Source organism: Cyanistes caeruleus, chromosome 6, assembly GCF_971803275.1.
Source record: "Cyanistes caeruleus chromosome 6, bCyaCae1.hap1.1, whole genome shotgun sequence".
NCBI classification, from domain to species: domain Eukaryota; kingdom Metazoa; phylum Chordata; class Aves; order Passeriformes; family Paridae; genus Cyanistes; species Cyanistes caeruleus.
This window is the reverse complement of record NC_141706.1, coordinates 63,961,212-63,975,615: the sequence shown is the minus strand read 5'-3', so window position 1 is coordinate 63,975,615 and position 14,404 is coordinate 63,961,212. Positions and strand designations below refer to the sequence as shown.

General features: G+C 51.3%; 2 protein-coding genes across 2 annotated transcripts; both read left to right on the top strand.

The window, feature by feature from the left end:
• The first annotated feature begins 482 nt into the window (after nucleotides 1-482).
• LOC111945041 (inositol 1,4,5-trisphosphate receptor-interacting protein-like 1) lies at nucleotides 483-3,502 on the top strand. Its single transcript, XM_023947738.2, has 2 exons — nucleotides 483-495; nucleotides 803-3,502. The coding sequence occupies exon 2, from the start codon at nucleotides 806-808 to the stop codon at nucleotides 2,399-2,401; it is 1,596 nt and encodes a 531-aa protein (XP_023803506.2). The 5' UTR covers nucleotides 483-495; nucleotides 803-805; the 3' UTR covers nucleotides 2,402-3,502.
• Nucleotides 3,503-4,105: 603 nt separating this feature from the next.
• On the top strand, nucleotides 4,106-9,706 carry LOC147652772 (inositol 1,4,5-trisphosphate receptor-interacting protein-like 1). The gene has a single exon (XM_086895935.1). It carries the CDS (start codon nucleotides 6,726-6,728, stop codon nucleotides 8,601-8,603), a length of 1,878 nt encoding a protein of 625 aa, XP_086752061.1. The 5' UTR covers nucleotides 4,106-6,725; the 3' UTR covers nucleotides 8,604-9,706.
• The last annotated feature ends 4,698 nt before the right edge of the window (nucleotides 9,707-14,404 follow it).

Sequence of the window (14,404 nt, the reverse complement as noted above, 5' to 3'; positions counted from 1 at the left end):
TGCTGCCTAGGGAAATGGCTGAGCCAGCACCTTCAGAAAGGTTTAAAAGTCATGGGCATGTGGCATTTGGGGACCTGGCTGATTAGTGCAATAGGCAGTGTTAAGGTTGCAGTTGGACTGTGTGATCATCAGGGACCTTTTCAACCTCACTGACTCAGAGATTGACGTGTAGCTCAAGCAGTGAGGAGTCAAAAGTTAGTGAGCCTCAAGGGTGCCTTCCAACATGGAGATGTGGGAGATTGTCAGTGGAGGGCAGATGAGAACAAACCCAAAAGAAAGAACAGTGGGAGTTCTTGGAAGAAGATTCCCTCCAAGGCAGCCTTAAACAGCACACCAGGGCCTCTGTGAGTGGCTGAGTGGGGGTGGGGACAAAGGTGGGGCTGGCTGGGCTGTGATGTGCTGTGACACCTGTGACATCACAGGGGACATGTCACAATGGGGACAGCTCCAAAAGGCCCCAGCAGGTAACGCTGGCCTTCATTGCTTGGGCAAGCGGTGAGTACACACGTGCTGGGGAGGCTGGGCTGGGGACAAGGGCCAGGGTGGAAACGCTGCACCCGGGGCTGGCTTCTCCCCCTGCATGTGGGGACATCCCCTCGTGGGAGAGCCTTGGGCAGGCCACGCTGCTGCAGCTGCTGCTGCTGCTGGGTCAGCAGGACAGGCCTTGCTGCCTGCCAGCTGTCTAGGGCCCTGTCCTTCCTGCCCTCAGATCCCTGAGCAGATCCCTGCTGCCCTCCTTCCAACAACCAGTAGTTCCCTCCCTCACAGCATGACTCAAGGCCTTCTCTCCATCCTCCTGCAGACCATGAATTCCGTCGTGTTCCTTTTCATGCTCTTGAAGAGCCTCACCCTTTACCCACAGCCTGTGGGGGATTGGGATGAGGAAGTTCGTCGGCGCATGGAACTGCGTGCCCAGCAGCTGGAACGCGAGAGGCTTCTGCTGGAGCAGGAAGTGGAGCGGCTCATCCGGAAGAGTGAAACCCAACAGTACTTGCAGCTCGTGACTGTTGCTGTGCTCCTGGTCCTCGTCTTGCTCCTATGGTTTATGGGATGGGAAAGGAGCCTGAGGAGAGAGAGGAATGAAGAAGAAAATGATGGTGTAAATGAAGAGGGAGTCAGAAACGTCATCATCAATGATGACGGCAACGTACAGCAAGCGGGCAATGCTGCTGCAAATGAGGCAGATCATGGTGGAAACGAAGCTGTCAATGAGGATGCAGCTGCAGAAAACAACCGTGAAGATTTAGTCCGAGAAATAGAGGAGGTTTTTGGGGAAATCATCGGTGTAGTTTTGACAGAGCGCATCCAGTGGCCTGTCCAGGACCTGAAGAGAGGCTGTGAGTGGATAACTGTCCTGATGGACAACTATGCCACTTTCTTTGGTTTTGTCTTGTCAAACAGTTTCTACCCAGTCCTGCAACGAGCCATCGGGGTGGGCAGCGCCTTTGAAGGTTGGAGTCCCCGCGAGCAGGACGTTGTGTACCGCGTGCTCGTACCCATGACCCCTCCCCGAGGCCACAGCTTCCACCTGGAGCTGGACACTGCAGGGCACACGCAGCTGAGGAACTTCCGTGTGCGCGTGCAGCTGGAGTGCACCTGCAGGCGGGAGCAGCAGGGCGACAACATGCTGTGCTTCCTGCACCACCCCAAGGAGGAGCTGAGGAGGAATCAGGATCCCAGCCTCCTGGACACCCTGTGCACCGGCTCCTACCTCGACGTGCAGAAAACGGCCCGCTGGTTCTACCAACTGGTGAGAGCAATCTGGCCAGCTTTGCCTCAGTCACACGGTTGGCATTTAATGCTGCTGCCCTCCAGACGCTCCTGCCAATTCAAGGTGACCAACGGAGAAGAGACCTTCAGGATTGAGATGTTGTTTGGGGTAAGGAGAGGCGACTCAGACATCTTTGTCAGCAGCCAGCCTAGAGAGGCCCACACCCCAAACACAACCTGGCCTGAGACTTATGCTGTGGCAGAGATGAAGTTCTTCAAGCACATTGCCAGGCAGGCCCCCCCCGACAGTTTGCACCTCAGATGCCTGCAGCTCTTCACCCGTCTCCAGCTGGGCTTCTGCTTTTCCACCTACGCCATCAAAACCCTCATCATGCACCTGCTCGCTGCCACGCCCGTGGCACTGTGGCGCAGGAGACATTTCCTGGAGCGACTGCTGCAGATCAGAGATGGCCTGTTTTTATGTGTCAGAGCTAAACGCCTCAACCACTTCATTGTGGGCAACGAGAGGCTTCCTCGTGACATCAGGGTACCCCCAGATGTTGCAACGGCTACGACACACAATCTCTTCCATCGCCTGGCGCAGGACTCGGACGCGTACAGCCAGGCCATGCTTGAGTACTGGGTTCTGCGAAAGTGGCTCGATGAATCAATCGCAATGAACCTTGAATGAATGAAGGAGAGGAGTCATGGCTACGAGCACAGAGCCTGTGCTTGGCCTTGTGCTGCTGGCAGCTGGCAGCAAAGAGCCACCTCATCCTACAAATTTGGTCCTTTAAGGAGAAGAGGACGCATGCACAGGCTCTGGCCAAAGTCCCACAGCCTCTCCTGCTGCCTCAGCAGGTGGAGGGCCACAGCAGGGCTTCTTCTACCTCTTTGAATCCTTTAATTTTTCCAAAAAAACACACCCAGCTCTGCATAAAGCCCTTGCGTTTCCCCATTCCTAAGAGCACACCTGAAGAGAGAACATGCCTCATGTGCAGCACCAAAGTCACCAAATCCCACTTGCAACATGCACTTGTTGCCAGCCTTTGAGAAGGGCCAAAAATCGGAGTGTGAAAGAAGCGGGAATGCGGGTCAGGAAAAGGAAAAAGCAACGGAGCAAGAAGGACCAAGAGGAGAAGTCAGCGCTGCTTGCCTGGGATGAGTCCATGGACGTCGTCTCTCCTTGTCTCCGGAAGGGACACCTTTGGGTCGGCTCTGGACCAGCTGTGTTGGAGCCGACCTGAAATTTTTTCTATAGAAGAACCTAGATTTTTACTTCATAGCTAGATATATATATATAGATATATAGTGCTTATGTATTTTATACTTTAATGTTTATAAACATGTAATCATATATAATAGTCATATAATGATTAATGTATCACATATAATATTAAAATACAACACAAGAAAAAAACAGACTAATATAAATAGTATCAAAAATATGAAATAGGTAATTCTCATGTCATGAAGCAATATTATTCTAAAGAGTTGAATATGTAAATATAATTAAATAATAACAATAGAGGACATATGTAGTGTCACTATATTGTGATGCATATTCATGCTATTAGTGCATTTTTGTCTGGAGTCAGTTTCATCAAATAGGTATATTAATAGCATATAGAACAGATAGAACACGTAGGATAATATTTTGATATACAAGCAAATCCATATCTAGTGTGGCTCTCAATTGTGAGCCATATTAATGCTCTGTAGTTAGCATGTTCAGGATGGGCAAGCTGGAAACTGTTTTGCTCTTGTTTCAATAAAATGCAACATTGCAGAATCTGCATTGTGCGAGACTTTATTGATCTCAGCCAGACCTATGGCACGGGTAAACGTCACACGCCGTCAGTGTGGGCTCATCAGCTGTCTCCTTGAACTCAAGCAGACTCAGAGTGCTGAAGTGGTTCCAATGAGAAATGAGGCCCAGCCGTCCCCAGCCCCTCTGATCACAGAATCACAGAATGGCTTGGCTGGGCAGGCTCCTTAGAAATTGCCTCCTTCCAGCCCCGCTGCCATGGGCAGGGACACCTTCTGCTAGGCCAGGGTGCTCCAAGCCCCAGCCAAGCTGGCCTGGAACACGGCCAGCTGCTGTGGGCAGCGTGGGCCGGGCCCTCGCCAGCCTCAGAGGCCAGAATTTCTTGCACATGTCCAGCCTAAGGCTGCCCCGTGTCACGGGGAAGCCACTGGCCCTGCTGCTGTCCCTGCAGGCCCTTGGACACAGCCCCCGTGCAGGGCTCTGCTGGGCCTCGGGCAGGGGCTGAAAGGCCGCAGCAAGGTGGCCCTGCAGAAGCCCTTGGAGAGCCCTGGGGCCACGAGTGGCACCATGAGAGCAGCGAGCGGGGCCTGGCGCCTCCGTGCGGGCGGGCGGGAGGGCAGCGGGCGGGCGCTGAGGCCCTGCGCCGGCTGCAGCGGGCAGCTCCGCAGTGCGGCCGGCACAGAGCCCCGGGCTCCCGCAGCTCCGCAGCCCTCACGGCCGAGGCAGCTGCCCGGCCACAGCCGGCTGCAGACACGCGGCCACCCCGGGGCCTCCCGCAAGGGGGACCCTGCTCTGGGGCCGGGCCAGGCCGCAGCAGGGAGCACCCCATGGGCTGTGCCCGCACAGGGAACTGCTCTGCCCGGCCTCAGGGCCCTGCCAGCAGGGCAGCAGGGCCAGCAGGGCCGGGCACAGCCAGAGGGGGACACGTGGCTGCAGTCCCGCTCAGCATCAGAGAGGAACCTTCTCGCTCTCGGGAACTCCCAGACACGAGGCTGGGGCTAGTGCAGCTCAGGCTCTGCTCCCAGGAAACGAGGGACAGGACAAGAGGAAATGGCCTCAAGTCAGCACTCCGCCAGGGGAGGCAGAGATTGCGTTTAGGGAGAAATTTCTCCTCTCCAAGGGTTGTCAAGCACTGGCACAGGCTGCCCGTGGAGTCCGTGCAATTCTCATTGCTCGATGCACTTGACAAATGTCAAGTGGATGTGGCACCTGGGGACGTGGCTTCCAGGGGGACTTTTGTGCCCTCCGACTGCGTGGCAGGACGAATGTGGGGCAGGACACAGTGCAGATGCTGGCAGCTGTGAGCTGACTCAAGCCATAGAGATGAGCCTTCCCCGTTGGCTAGCACCGGTGCTGGCAGCTGAGCCACTGGCTACGTGCCACCTTCCCCTACTGCAGAAACCTTCGAGGGTCAAGCTGGGGCAGGAGAGGATGTCAGCAGCTCCCCCAGCTCCTGAGCACAAGGGGAGAAAAGGGAAACGCTGATGTTACCCATCAAGCTCTGGAACTGACACATCGTAACCGAGGAAAGAGAGGGGCAAAGGCACACTGGTGAGTTCCATCTAGGCAGCTCCCAGTCAGAGAGCGGACCTCTCCAATCCAGCTGTGCAATATGGCAAATGCAACAGGTTTTCCTTTGAGAAACAAAGCTCCAAATAAAACACAACACAAAGGCCAAAGCCAACCAGTAATGTTTGAATTTTCTGTGATTTATGGCAGAGAGAAGCTGCTGCGCAGTGCCGATGGTCCCTTCTCTGCACACTGCTCGTCTTTGCTTGTCTCAGGGGTTCACAAAGCCAAGTGAGGGTTTGTTTCTTCCTGCTCTTGCCTGCGCTGAGACCAAAGAGCCTTGGGGTGCCCAGTGCTGTTAGCAGGAGCGCTGGTGAAAGTCACCGCAAGCCACGCAGCCTTCCCCTCCAAGGCTCCAGAGATACAAGGGCAGAAAGCTGCAGCCTAAGCTGGACTGCACTAGCACGCTGCTGAGCCTGCCTCTCTGTCCTCTGGCATCCTTCATGCTGGGCACGGCCAATCTGAGCTGCTTTCACAGGGCATTGAGGCTTGGCCCAACCCGGGGCCTTGCTGAAGGCAAAGGCCAAGCAAGGGCTCTCACTTGTGCTGCCGTGCCATGGAAGGCCCCCGAGCGAGAGGGCGTTTCTTGGGATCCCCTCCTCACAGTGTGTCCTTGCAGGGTAGCAAAATCCACACGGGCATCCAGGGACATTGCAGCACTGACTTTCACTCCAAACATTTCCATTTTCTACAAGGAAAATTCAGGTTTCTCGTTCGGCTTGGAAGGGGATGGATTCCCTTGGTTGATGTGTTTGGGACTAAGGTTCTCCTCACATGGAAACGCTCCCGGGCAACCTGAAACTCTTCTCCCCACCCACAGCCACTTTTGTCCCCCTGGGTGGTGGGAAGTGCAGTGCAAAAGCACCAGCTTTCTCTCCTCTGCCAGGAGCTGCCTTCACCTCAGCCCAAGCACCTGACACCATGCCCCTGGTTCCTGAAAGGAGGTTGGAGCTCAGTGGGGCTCATGCTATTAGCTCAGGGAACAAACAACAGGAGGAAATCAGAGGAAAATGACCTCAAGTTGCGCCCCGGGAGGTTTAGATTGAACCTCTAGGAAATCTTCCTTCAACAAAAAGGCTGTCTAGCTTGGGAACAGGCTGCTGCCTAGGGAAATGGCTGAGCCAGCACCTTCAGAAAGGTTTAAAAGTCATGGGGATGTGGCATTTGGGGACCTGGCTGATTGGTGCAATAGGCCGTGTTAAGGTTGCAGTTGGACTGTGTGATCATCAGGGACCTTTTCAACCTCACTGACTCAGAGATTGACGTGTAGCTCAAGCAGTGAGGAGTCAAAAGTTAGTGAGCCTCAAGGGTGCCTTCCAACATGGAGATGTGGGAGATTGTCAGTGGAGGGCAGATGAGAACAAACCCAAAAGAAAGAACAGTGGGAGTTCTTGGAAGAAGATTCCCTCCAAGGCAGCCTTAAACAGCACACCAGGGCCTCTGTGAGTGGCTGAGTGGGGGTGGGGACAAAGGTGGGGCTGGCTGGGCTGTGATGTGCTGTGACACCTGTGACATCACGGGGGACATGTCACAATGGGGACAGCTCCAAAAGGTCCCGGCAGGTAACGCTGGCCTTCATTGCTTGGGCAAGCGGTGAGTACACACGTGCTGGGGAGGCTGGGCTGGGGACAAGGGCCAGGGTGGAAACGCTGCACCCGGGGCTGGCTTCTCCCCCTGCATGTGGGGACATCCCCTCGTGGGAGAGCCTTGGGCAGACCACGCTGCTGCAGCTGCTGCTGCTGCTGGGTCAGCAGGACAGGCCTTGCTGCCTGCCAGCTGTCTGGGGCCCTGTCCTTCCTGCCCTCAGATCCCTGAGCAGATCCCTGCTGCCCTCCTTCCAACAACCAGTAGTTCCCTCCCTCACAGCATGACTCAAGGCCTTCTCTCCATCCTCCTGCAGACCATGAATTCCGTCGTGTTCCTTTTCATGCTCTTGAAGAGCCTCACCCTTTACCCACAGCCTGTGGGGGATTGGGATGAGGAAGTTCGTCGGCGCATGGAACTGCGTGCCCAGCAGCTGGAACGCGAGAGGCTTCTGCTGGAGCAGGAAGTGGAGCGGCTCATCCGGAAGAGTGAAACCCAACAGTACTTGCAGCTCGTGACTGTTGCTGTGCTCCTGGTCCTCGTCTTGCTCCTATGGTTTATGGGATGGGAAAGGAGCCTGAGGAGAGAGAGGAATGAAGAAGAAAATGATGGTGTAAATGAAGAGGGAGTCAGAAACGGGGATGCAAATGGAGAAGAAGCTGTTGGAAATGAAGAAGGCAATGCGAATCGGGAGGAAGAAAACAATGATGACGGCAACGTACAGCAAGCGGGCAATGCTGCTGCAAATGAGGCAGATCATGGTGGAAACGGAGCTGTCAATGAGGATGCAGCTGCAGAAAACAACCGTGAAGATTTAGTCCGAGAAATAGAGGAGGTTTTTGGGGAAATCATCGGTGTAGTTTTGACAGAGCGCATCCAGTGGCCTGTCCAGGACCTGAAGAGAGGCTGTGAGTGGATAACTGTCCTGATAGACAACTATGCCACTTTCTTTGGTTTTGTCTTGTCAAACAGTTTCTACCCAGTCCTGCAGCGAGCCATCGGGGTGGGCAGCGCCTTTGAAGGTTGGAGTCCCCGCGAGCAGGACGTTGTGTACCGCGTGCTCGTACCCATGACCCCTCCCCGAGGCCACAGCTTCCACCTGGAGCTGGACACTGCAGGGCACACGCAGCTGAGGAACTTCCGTGTGCGCGTGCAGCTGGAGTGCACCTGCAGGAGGGAGCAGCAGGGCGACAACATGCTGTGCTTCCTGCACCACCCCAAGGAGGAGCTGAGGAGGAATCAGGATCCCAGCCTCCTGGACACCCTGTGCACCGGCTCCTACCTCGACGTGCAGAAAACGGCCCGCTGGTTCTACCAACTGGTGAGAGCAGTCTGGCCAGCTTTGCCTCAGTCACACGGTTGGCATTTAATGCTGCTGCCCTCCAGACGCTCCTGCCAATTCAAGGTGACCAACGGAGAAGAGACCTTCAGGATTGAGATGTTGTTTGGGGTAAGGAGAGGCGACTCAGACATCTTTGTCAGCAGCCAGCCTAGAGAGGCCCACACCCCAAACACAACCTGGCCTGAGACTTATGCTGTGGCAGAGATGAAGTTCTTCAAGCACATTGCCAGGCAGGCCCCCCCCGACAGTTTGCACCTCAGATGCCTGCAGCTCTTCACCCGTCTCCAGCTGGGCTTCTGCTTTTCCACCTACGCCATCAAGACCCTCATCATGCACCTGCTCGCTGCCACGCCCGTGGCACTGTGGCGCAGGAGACATTTCCTGGAGCGACTGCTGCAGATCAGAGATGGCCTGTTTTTATGTGTCAGAGCTAAACGCCTCAACCACTTCATTGTGGGCAACGAGAGGCTTCCTCGTGACATCAGGGTACCCCCAGATGTTGCAACGGCTACGACACACAATCTCTTCCATCGCCTGGCGCAGGACTCGGACGCGTACAGCCAGGCCATGCTTGAGTACTGGGTTCTGCGAAAGTGGCTCGATGAATCAATCGCAATGAACCTTGAATGAATGAAGGAGAGGAGTCATGGCTACGAGCACAGAGCCTGTGCTTGGCCTTGTGCTGCTGGCAGCTGGCAGCAAAGAGCCACCTCATCCTACAAATTTGGTCCTTTAAGGAGAAGAGGACGCATGCACAGGCTCTGGCCAAAGTCCCACAGCCTCTCCTGCTGCCTCAGCAGGTGGAGGGCCACAGCAGGGCTTCTTCTACCTCTTTGAATCCTTTAATTTTCCAAAAAAACACACCCAGATATGCATAAAGCCCGGCTTGCGTTTCCCCATTCCTAAGAGCACACCTGAAGAGAGAACATGCCTCATGTGCAGCACCAAAGTCACCAAATCCCACTTGCAACATGCACTTGTTGCCAGCCTTTGAGAAGGGCCAAAAATCGGAGTGTGAAAGAAGCGGGAATGCAGGTCAGGAAAAGAAAAAAGCAACGGAGCAAGAAGGACCAAGAGGAGAAGTCAGCGCTGCTTGCCCGGGATGAGTCCATGGACGTCGTCTCTCCTTGTCTCCGGAAGGGACACCTTTGGGTCGGCTCTGGACCAGCTGTGTTGGAGCCGACCTGAAATTTTTTCTATAGAAGAACCTAGATTTTTACTTCATAGCTAGATATATATATATAGATATATAGTGCTCATGTATTTTATACTTTAATGTTTATAAACATGTAATCATATATAATAGTCATATAATGATTAATGTATCACATATAATATTAAAATACAACACAAGAAAAAAACAGACTAATATAAATAGTATCAAAAATATGAAATAGGTAATTCTCATGTCATGAAGCAATATTATTCTAAAGAGTTGAATATGTAAATATATTTAAATAATAACAATAGAGGACACATGTAGTGTCACTATATTGTGATGCATATTCATGCTATTAGTGCATTTTTGTCTGGAGTCAGTTTCATCAAATAGGTATATTAATAGCATATAGAACAGATAGAACACGTAGGATAATATTTTGATATACAAGCAAATCCGTATCTAGTGTGGCTCTCAGTTGTGAGCCATATTAATGCTCTGTAGTTAGCATGTTCAGGATGGGCAAGCTGGAAACTGTTTTGCTCTTGTTTCAATAAAATGCAACATTGCAGAATCTGCATTGTGCGAGACTTTATTGATCTCAGCCAGACCTATGGCACGGGTAAACGTCACACGCCGTCAGTGTGGGCTCATCAGCTGTCTCCTTGAACTCAAGCAGACTCAGAGTGCTGACGTGGTTCCAATGAGAAATGAGGCCCAGCCGTCCCCAGCCCCTCTGATCACAGAATCACAGAATGGCTTGGCTGGGCAGGCTCCTTAGAAATTGCCTCCTTCCAGCCCCGCTGCCATGGGCAGGTGTAATAAAGAATTGAGTAAATAAAAATTCGGAATAAGAAGTTTAAATAAAGTATGTATAATTATAACTAAATGTAAGTATGGAATAAGGAATTCTCCTCCCGGTCGAGATAGAATTCCTTTTCCAAAAATCACGAATTGCAAAAGAACCCCCCCCCAGATAACAGGTTTCAGCAGACTCATCAACTCGGAGGAAAAGACAAGACACAGGCCATCATAGAAACAAAAGAACCAGCCTAAAAGTCTACCTCCAGAGAAAGGCAACGCCCGGCCGATTTCGGCCAGAGACCATCAAGCAAGACAAAAGGGACGAGCCCCAGGAAGATGGTCGTTGCCAGAATCGAACACCACACCCGCCAAACCCATACTACAGAAACTCAATCAAGAAAGACAAAGAAGAGACTACTCCTCCGAGATATCCATCGGCGCTAGCCCGGATCTCTCAATCCTGCTGTGATGAAATATGTTAAAATACATACAGACTCACTTTGCATTTGAGGAGACTCTGCCCGGATACTTACTGACTCAATGTTCTAGGCCAGGAAATCCATTCACCAGACAATCAGGGACATTTGGTGAATGGAAACTGGTTGGAATTCTAGCCTGGGGACATAAAATCCCTATAAAAACCCAGGCCAGAGAACCCTCAGACGTGGATTTGGGAACACCTATACCTTGCGTATAGACCCTGTCCACCCAGCGCTGCGCTGTCCATTTATTGTGGTTTTTTTCCTCACTGTTTGTTGCTTTATTAATTTATAATAAATTAATCTTTGTTAATCTTTAATTTGCCGTTGCATTTATAACAGCAGGGACACCTTCTGCTAGGCCAGGGTGCTCCAAGCCCCAGCCAAGCTGGCCTGGAACACGGCCAGCTGCTGTGGGCAGCGTGGGCCGGGCCCTCGCCAGCCTCAGAGGCCAGAATTTCTTGCACATGTCCAGCCTAAGGCTGCCCCGTGTCACGGGGAAGCCACTGGCCCTGCTGCTGTCCCTGCAGGCCCTTGGACACAGCCCCCGTGCAGGGCTCTGCTGGGCCTCGGGCAGGGGCTGAAAGGCCGCAGCAAGGTGGCCCTGCAGAAGCCCTTGGAGAGCCCTGGGGCCACGAGTGGCACCATGAGAGCAGCGAGCGGGGCCTGGCGCCACCTCTGCCAGGTGCTGGCTTTGCAGCCCAGACCCCCTTTCCCTCAACGGTGCAAAAATTATGCAGTTCCCATGTGGTGGAATTGCCCTGCCACGCAAGTTTTTCAGTGGCATGCTTCAGTACATGTCCTCTAAAGTGTCCTACCCGTAGGAAGGGGTTGGACTCTGTGAGGTGGCTGTGGAAGGTCAGTTCGAGAAATAATGTCAAATGATCTTAAGCATCTTTAAAAAGGAATTGTGTCATGTTCAGTGGCATTTTCTGGTTTAGAGCTAAGTGACCAAAGTGCAACAGCCAACTGGGACTCTCTCTAAGAGAAATGTGAAATATTTTAGCAAAAGAAAGATTTTTGGTTTTGAGAATTATGTGTTCCAGAGATAACTCCTTTCATGGCATATCCCTTGCTCAGGTCCAACTTGCTTTGATTTTTTTCTCCCTTCTCCACTGTTCTGCGCCATGATGGCAGCACAGCTGCTGGCTCCAGTTGGAAATTGTTTTGCAGTGTTCCTGGTGAAATGCTTCCCCAAGGGCGGAAGGACCTTTGCACTACAGCAGTGGTCCAGAGCATCAGCACCTGAGTTTAGCATTCTGCTCTGACTGTGGCCCTTTTGAAAAATCTCACTCCCCAGTACTTGAGGTTAATTCTCAGCCAGCCTGAGCCAGTGGCTTCTGAGGGTGGCTGCCTAGCTCTGCCAGCTGGAAATTTGCTTCTCTGAGCCTACATGTTTCTCCATGTCTCAGAGGCACGAGTGTTTCTAGACACACTCCAAAAGCAGCTGTGAGCTGGACACAGAGCCTACTACAGTATTCACCACTAAGCAAACACTGAGTGCAGGGCTGCAAGGCACTTAGCTTTCAGTCAGACAGACATCAGCTTTATGAAATCTGGGCTATGAAAACACTAGTGTTTTTCTAACAAAATGTTATGTTCATTGCCTAAGACTCCACCCTCTAAATTGGGTTCTCTGCAGACCCAGTCCCAACTTTCCCATTGCCTCCACATGCAGAGGCTTTGGCTGAACAAATGCAGCACTTTTCCCCAGATTGGTGAGACAGCAGCTCCTCTCCTTCTTTCAGCTAAATTCCCACTGCCAGACAGGTTTTCAGCCCCCTTCTTTGGCCCAAAGCATCCATGTGTATTTGTGTTTTGTGACTTTGAAGAAAATGTAAAAGGACTTATTTTATTAACAGCCAACAGACACTTCAAAGCAAAAATGTAGTTGAGAAATTAATCATTCTGCACTTCCAAAGTGAGATTTTTTATGACCCTTAAAATAAGTTTAAAATGAACCAAAAGCTAAATCCATAAATCACTCTTTCAAAATAAAGTCAGAACTTCAATGGCAGATATGTGTACCAGTAAAATTAAATGCAAGAACATTTCATTTTTTTTCATTTAAGATGATATTAAAGTAACATGTTGTCCCTTAGCATCTCAATGGCTTGCGAAAAGTGTTTCCCTTTGGGAGAAAAGGTTTTGTTTCATAATACTTCCCCAGAGAAAATGCCCACTTTGTGTGTTTACCAGGGCAAAGAAAACCATTGTCTGGGGAAAATGGCTCTGATGGGAATTTGAATTCAGGGGCAGGGCATTACTATTTGCTGAGCTGGATAACAAGTGGGACAAAGTTTTACCTAAGGGGTTATTTTCACAGATTCTTGGTAGATTTTTTTGCATAGTTCTTCCAAGTACACAATTTGCCAAAATTTGTCATCAAAATGTGGCCAGCTCCAGGTGCAGCTTCAAGAGTGTATTTTTTAATAACCATCACTGCCAATTGCTGAAAAACTCCTGGGAAAAGGGTGAGGTACACACTGCTTGCTTCTGTGATCACAGGCTGTGAGCAGACAGAACCCATTTCACAGGTTGGGCTGTGACCAGAGGAGCTCCCTTAATAACCCTGCCATGTTTTCTCAGCCCATTTTCTTGCTTGTGTGTCTGGCTGAGCAAGGATGCTGCTTTCCCAGCTGTGGCCACACATTCTGCATTTGCCTCTGATCCCATCAGCTCCTTCTAAGTTACTCTCACTGTTATAACTCTGTTTCCACTGATGAGTACATTCTGTGTTTTCCTCAAACTGTATAGGACCAAAAATCTCACTAGGCAGAACAGCTTTGCCTTTTTCTGAATTATTTGTACACCAAATATGCTTTGCCTCAAGGGCTGGAAAGACTCAGCTTCCCCTAATTAACACTTGTCTAATGCACTAAAATGTCTTGGAATACTTTTATTTTCTGTCCACCTTGGCTTTAATTTCAAAAGCACAAAATCTCTGACTACAAATAAATGACAGCTTTGAGCTGCAGGGATAAAGTGCCTGGACAAAAATGCTGCAGCAATATGAAAGGGAAATTCAAACATCAACATCAAGTCCTTAGACACCTTTGAAAGAGTTTCCTGTTTTGCCAATCCTTTAGGGCCAGGCAGTGTGTTCATGCAGAGCTTACTGACCCGAGCAGGCCAGCTCACGGTGGGGACAGCACGTATGCCAGCAGCACCTCGCTGCTGCAGACAGCCGGCTGAGTTTACTGCAGAAACTCACCCCAGAACAGGCTTCTTGCTTCGAATCTCTTGGCAAAATTGGGCAAGAGCTTCAACCACCTCAGCTTCCAGAAGATGGGGCTGTCCTTCCTCTCAGTATCGTCCTGCCTGGTGAGATACTCGTCTCACTCACTGTGCTCAGCAAAAAACTTAGAATCACATTTATTGTTTAGGTTGGAAAATACGTCTGAGATCATTGAGTCCAACTGTTACCCCAGCACCGTTAAGCCCATCACTAAACCATGTCCCAAAATGCCACACCCACACACCTTTTGAACACTTCCAGGGATAGTGACTCGATCACTGCCCTGGACAGCGTGTTTCAATGCCTGACTGTGCTTTCAGTGAAGAAATTTCACCTAATACCCAATCTAAACCTCCTGTTATACAGCTTGAGGCTATTTCCTCTGTTACTTGTTACCTGGGAGAAGACACTCACCCCACTTGGCTCCACCCTCCTATCAGGGAATTGTGGAGAGTGAGAAGGTCCCCCTTGAGCTCCTTTTCTTCAGGCTGAATCCCCCCAGCTCCCTTAGCTGCTCCTCATCAGGCTTGTTCTCCAGACCCTTCCTGAGCTCCATTGCCCTTCTCTGGACACACTCCACTCCCTTGATGTCTTTCTTGCAGTGAGAGATTCAAAACTAAGCACAAGACTTGAGGGGTACTTTGGTACAGAGATTGTTTTTGTGTGACTGCCCTTCCCGAGCCCACAAATCACTTGTGTGGTGTTTGCTTGTGTTGCTGCTCTGGAGCTGGGCTGAGCAAAGATGGTGGTG